General features: G+C 43.5%; 2 protein-coding genes across 2 annotated transcripts in view; both read left to right on the top strand.

The window, feature by feature from the left end:
• The window catches only part of LOC109304286, a 21,210-nt gene extending 20,190 nt beyond the window's left edge, over positions 1 to 1,020 (top strand). The window contains exon 3 of the mRNA XM_019526771.1: positions 675 to 1,020. Within this exon, the coding sequence (XP_019382316.1) occupies positions 675 to 928 (254 nt within the window). The 3' untranslated portion in view covers positions 929 to 1,020. The remainder of the gene's footprint in view (positions 1 to 674) is intronic.
• Positions 1,021 to 1,959: 939 nt separating this feature from the next.
• Positions 1,960 to 3,779, top strand: part of LOC109304846 (centromere protein J-like) — a 55,742-nt gene continuing 53,922 nt past the window's right edge. Inside the window, exon 1 of the mRNA XM_019527672.1 lies at positions 1,960 to 2,068. The gene's annotated coding sequence lies outside the window, so the exon portion shown is untranslated. The remainder of the gene's footprint in view (positions 2,069 to 3,779) is intronic.

The raw sequence follows: 3,779 nt of genomic DNA, 5'->3' as shown, positions 1-3,779 counted from the left end.
TGTTATGACAGGGAGCCTTTTATGAAAGGACAAGCCAATTGCCCATCAAGAATGACCAAGGAGAGGGGGGTGGGGGCAGGCAGAGGCAGAGGCCTGCCAAGACAGCCAATCAGAGCATGAATAAAGTGTTACGGACAGACAGACAGACGTAGGTTTTTATAATATTAGAATATCTGCTCTGGAATTTGCTTCCCCAGTGGACTGAGAGTACCTTTTTTACCCTTTGGAGCCTGTGGCAAGACCTATTAAGCTAGGCTTTTGCTTGATGAGATAGTTGAGAAGGGATGGAGAACAACTGCATTTCTTTTTCTTGGGAATCATTTATTAGTTCCCTTTAAGTGAGATTGTGCTAATGAGCTGATATCTCATTCTATGCAAATTTATTTTCTCGCAAGGCAGATGGATCCTTTAAACTTACAGCTAGTTTAGTTAGGCTTTCATCCCTATGGTGCTTGATTATTGTGGATGTGGATTTGGTGGTTGTACTAAGCATATTTTGTAAACCAAAAAGAAATAAAATAATAAAATTTAACATCTTGCTTGAATATGCAAAGCCCAGTGAGTAATGTAAAGCAATCCATGGTTTAGTACAGCCCCAGATTTGTAGGAAATTTGTGGTTCAGTACAGAATCACGATCCGGTACCATACTGATTTCTCTCTTTTGTTCTTTCAGGCTTTTCAGTCTCTTCTGGGGTCTCTTCCCACCTACTTCCCACGATGCCACCACTTCCAAGATTTGCTGCCACTTTATTTCCTGTCCAGCTCCCTTCAGAAAATTCTCCACAAGTCCAGAGCCATGGTCACTTGCAAATTGATCCCTTAATAACGCATCCACCCCTGCAAAGAGGTTCCCCAGTTTCTTCACCAAACAATAGCTGTGCAGAAACCTCAGGAGAGAATCCACAAATTCCAGGTCCAGGTTGGTAATGAACTGCAGCTGTGGAAATCTGCACTCAGGAACAATGTGCAAAGCATCAAGATTTTTGCCTTTACTTCCCATTTTGACTTTCATGATTTTTTTAATGTTCCTTTAAAAACTTTTAGATTAAGGGTCTTTTCATTCATTTTTGTTTTATTTTGTTTTGCCTCTCCATGTTTGGAAATAGTGGCCATGTTGTTTCTAGTACTAACAGAGAAAGCAGAGGCCTTGTTTCTATGGAATGGGTACAGGTGGAATAGAAAATGTTTAGATTAAAAAGGAAAAGTAGTTACAGCTGTAAGGAATGTGGTAGCTTCTAAGAGAGAAAGTTTAAAGGGAACCAGTGTGGCTTTCAATGATCATAGAATCATAGAAGAGTCATGGCTGGAAAGGACCTCCAGGCTAAGCACAGACATTCGGGGGCATTAGGGGGAGGTTACATTGGATCAAAATGGCTGCCTGATATCAGGTAAATCAGGATGCGGTGGGAGAGGGGCTGGGGGGCTGGCAAAGGAGTTGGGGGTCCAGCAGTCTGGAGAGGAATGGGGGTCTGCCAGGGGATGGACAGGTTCTCCTCCGCAGGTGGAGTAGTTCCTGGGGTTGTTGCTCCACTCACACACACTTCATAATGCTACTGAAATTGGGCACATGGACAGTTACTACAGAACTAAGGCTCAGTAAATCCTTTGGTAACTGTGAGTAGTGGTAACACAGTATATGGGGTTACATGACGTTATCTGGGTGCAAGTGGGGCTGCAACTGGAAACATTTTGAGGACTGTTCCTATAACGATCACAATATAGTGCTATAGTACACCAAAAGATCCAAAGTCCCTAGCTCAGCAGGGTAGTTAAGCCCATTTTTGAGCATGTGAGTCCATTTCTGAGCATATGAGTAGTGCACTTGGCTTTAGTGGGACTGTGCATGCTTAAGGTTTGCTACATGCTTAAGTGCTCTGGTGAACAAGGCAAAGGTGATGAGTGTTTTTTTCAAAAGCAGTTACAGCACTTTAATTGAAAACAGTTTATTTTAGGCTGTTTCTCTGAACATAGGGGCACACCCAGAGCCATTATCTCTGTGTCTTGGGAGCCCCACAAAAAGACTTTCCAGACAAGATGCTCTAGAAGAGGAAATAACAGCAGACAAAGGTAAATACCAGAAAGGATTTGAGCAATATATTCTTTTATGCTATTGGGAACAACTAAACTTGATGAAAAAGGTAAACAGGGCTATGAATCTGAGGAGGGGTCATGAAGAATGGCTCCCTGGTCAACCACTCTTGCGTCTCAGTTTGAAAATCCCAGTGCTAGAGCACCTCTGGGATTAGTGTGTTCCCTTTGACTTTCTTTGCAGCAGACCCTCTAAGGTAAGGCAGACTGCCTGGCTCAGTTCATAGGGCATATGGGTTGAGGTCAAGGGACCTGGTTTTGGTTCCAGTTCCACCATTTCCAGGCTGTTTAACTCACTTGCCCTCTCTGGCTAGTTTTCAGCTGGTGCCAGTGAGCACTGCTCTGTTATCTTCTCCTGCGGCCCATGCCCTAAACTGAACTAAAGCTGGTATATTTGAAGAAAGGTGGCAGTACAGCTTGCTGTTCCTCAGAAAAGAGGTGATTCTCCCCTAGTCAGGCTGGCACAAGGAGGCTCAAGTTACTTCTCTCTGCACCTTTGTGGGTGAATCTGATGCTCTGGCCCCTGGCAGGTGTTAATTTAGATGCGTAATGGAGTTTGAGGAATTCTATCCTGGATCCCAAAAATCACACATTCTGTCATGCTAGATATTTAAAATCTGGCACAGCAAGACACGTGATATTTTTGGGACCTGGGAGAAAATTCCCAAGATCCCATTGTGTGCCTGGACCTTTAAAGCTGAGCCAGACAGCCCACTCTTGGGGACTGCTTGCTGAAGATAGGTTGCCCCGTGCAGCTTTAAGCTTGTCAGAACCTAGCATTAGAGACCTACTCCTGAATGCTGGGCTCTTTGCATACTGGGAAACTTAAGTGGGCACCCTTTGACATGCATATTCAAATTAAAGCATGATACGATCCAGCCAATCAGATGGTCCACATTAAATGTGGATCATCTTTTGGGCTGGTTTGACATTTTATCACATGACAAATTGGCTGAATATGTGACATGTTACACTTTATCATGCAATTAATATGTTAATGGCATGATAAATGTAACATCTGCCAGAGGTTTAAAGAAGCTGAGTTGCACATGGATGGATTCCATTTCTCCAGGAGCAAAATCCTGTCTATTGTGCCAAGTGAAGTAGCAAGGCATGACAGGGTTGGAATGTACTGGGTGGGGGAGAGAGAAAATCAAGAACTCCCCACCCCACCCCCATCAGTAGCACTTGCTGCATTTCCACCCAAAAATAGTGGATGTTGTAGCTACCAGCTCTACATGCAATGTGTATAACAGGAAAGATCAGGTCCAGGCCTTCTCTAAGATTACAGGTTTCTATTAGTTGAGTTATAGGAGTCATTCTACTAGAGGCTAATGCTGAAGTTCTGGCTTTTGAAATGGCAGCTAACCCATTTCAGTGAATATAGTCAGCTGCTTCAGTTAGAAGGGTGTGGGGCTTGTAGGCTTTTCTTTTACAAGTTAAAAAAAAACAACAGGCAGCTCTGTTGTCCATTTGGGGGCATCTAATCTGGAGGTAGCGACAGAAATCAGAAAGAGCAAAGTGTGCCATACTACCTTCTTGTCGTGGCTATTAAACACTAGTATGGCTAATAGGGGTATGGTAAACAGGCTGTATTTGATCCAGATTTGGCCTGAATCGGGGACAGTGATTCGATTTATTGATTCAGATCACTGTCCCGATTCAATTTGGCTGAATCCAAATCTGAAGA

Source organism: Gavialis gangeticus, unplaced genomic scaffold (genome assembly GCF_001723915.1).
Source record: "Gavialis gangeticus isolate Ggan-Ray unplaced genomic scaffold, GavGan_comp1, whole genome shotgun sequence".
NCBI classification, from domain to species: domain Eukaryota; kingdom Metazoa; phylum Chordata; order Crocodylia; family Gavialidae; genus Gavialis; species Gavialis gangeticus.
This window is presented reverse-complemented; position numbering and strand designations above follow the sequence as displayed.